Here is a 1,930-nt window from a genome sequence, read left to right on the forward strand (position 1 = left end):
TCGAGCGTGGCCGTTTTCGTGCGGGTGACACGTAAAAGCACCCACTACACTCTCTGAGTGGTTGGCGTTAGGAAGGGCATCCAGCTGTAGAAACTCTGCCAAATCAGACTGGAGCCTGGTGTTGCCATCCGGTTTCACCAGTCCTCAGTCAAATCGTCCAACCCATGCTAGCATGGAAAGCGGACGTTAAACGATGATGATGAATGTAAAACCAAAAGAAATGCTGTTAAACCTTTTGTCCAGCATGCTAACAAGTTTTGCCACTTTAATAATAGTAATAATTGTTGCAAATTTTGGCACAAGGACAGATATTCTGAGGGGAAGGGATTCCATTAACACCAGTACTGAACTGGTTCTTATTTTATCAACCTGAAATGCCCCTAAGCATTGTGTCTGGCATGCTAATGATTCTGTCAGCTTGCCACAGTAATAATAATAATAATAATAATAATAATAATTCTTTGTACTATAGGCACAAATTTTGTGGGTGGGGCTAGTCAATTACATTGACCCCAGCACTTGATTGGTACTTTTTTTTATCAATCCCCACTCCAAAACAATGAAAGGCAAAATCAACCTCAATGGATTCAGATTTAGAAATGTAAAGAGCTGGATATAATATTGTAAGGCATTTTTTTCCTTGATGCCCCAGTGAATTCTGCCATGATTTCTGATATAGGCATAAATTTTTAGGGAGGGCTATACACTAAAATTGACCCCTTTACTTTTGATTCATCATCATCATCATCATCATTTAACATCTATTTCCTATGCTGTCGTGGGTTGGATGGTTTGACAACATCCAACAAACCATAAAACTGTGTCAAGCTTCAGCGTTTGTTTTGTATGATTTCTACAGCTTGATGTCCTTCCAAATACCAACTGCTCTACAGAATATACTGAGTGCTTTCTTCATGATACTGACATGAACTAGAAACATTTTATAAAGCCATGATTAAAAAAAAAATGATGATGAAGATGATGGTGATAGGTCTTTTAACACAGGTTGAAACATTATAGTCATTAACAATAACAGTAACAATAACATTATCATCAATAATAACTCAGATATCAGTTAATCAGTTTTCTACTTACTTTCTCGAAGTAAACCACCGCAAATTCAGTGTTATCGAAGTTTATGTACGGAAACTCAATCATAAGATACATGAAATTCGAGTTTCTCTTTTGTTTCTCATTGATCATCTCAATCTCTCGGAACGTTAGCCTGTCCAGCCAGTCGACCTTCACCATGTGACCATCACGGTACTTTTTGCTCAACTAAAATAGAAAAGAGAAAAAAGAAGTTGAAGAATTGACAACTGTTGTCACTGATGTGTAAGGGTACGCAAGAAGCTAACTAGGGTGCCTCTACATGGTCTCTTGGCCTGCTAGAAATAAAAACTGAATCTCCCTTAAACTACATGTTACTGTCTTAAAAAAAGGGAGGACAGGTCACTGATTTTGGGAGGAACACAAGCCACCTACGGTGTCTTTACATAGTCTCATGATTTGCTAGCAATAGAAACTAAGTGTCCCTTCAACTACATGGTTCTGTCTTAAAAAAGAAAGGAAATGCTACTGATTTTTTGGGGAACACAAGCCAACAAGGGAACCTGTATATGGTCTCTTGATTTGCTAGAAATAGAGAAGATACATTGCGGGATGGTTATTTTAATAAGTTGTATCTATTTATCACCCAATGAGACACATTAGCACCACCGGATACTCCTGAACCAGTTGCACCCACTACACTCTCTGAGTGGTTGGCGTTAGGAAGGGCATCCAGCTGTAGAAACTCTGCCAAATTAGATTGGAGCCTGGTGTTGCCATCCGGTTTCACCAGTCCTCAGTCAAATCGTCCAACCCATGCTAGCATGGAAGGCGGACGTTAAACGATGATGATATATATATATATATATATATATGTATA

At 38.7% G+C, this 1,930-nt stretch overlaps 1 protein-coding gene across 1 annotated transcript in view; it reads right to left on the bottom strand.

The window, feature by feature from the left end:
• Window positions 1–1,930, bottom strand: part of LOC106868964 (phosphatidylinositol 3-kinase catalytic subunit type 3) — a 77,725-nt gene that overhangs the window by 55,521 nt on the left and 20,274 nt on the right. The window contains exon 5 of the mRNA XM_014914439.2: window positions 1,096–1,278. Coding sequence (XP_014769925.1) covers window positions 1,096–1,278 — 183 coding nt within the window. The remainder of the gene's footprint in view (window positions 1–1,095; window positions 1,279–1,930) is intronic.

Source organism: Octopus bimaculoides, chromosome 17, assembly GCF_001194135.2.
Source record: "Octopus bimaculoides isolate UCB-OBI-ISO-001 chromosome 17, ASM119413v2, whole genome shotgun sequence".
Classification (NCBI taxonomy): domain Eukaryota; kingdom Metazoa; phylum Mollusca; class Cephalopoda; order Octopoda; family Octopodidae; genus Octopus; species Octopus bimaculoides.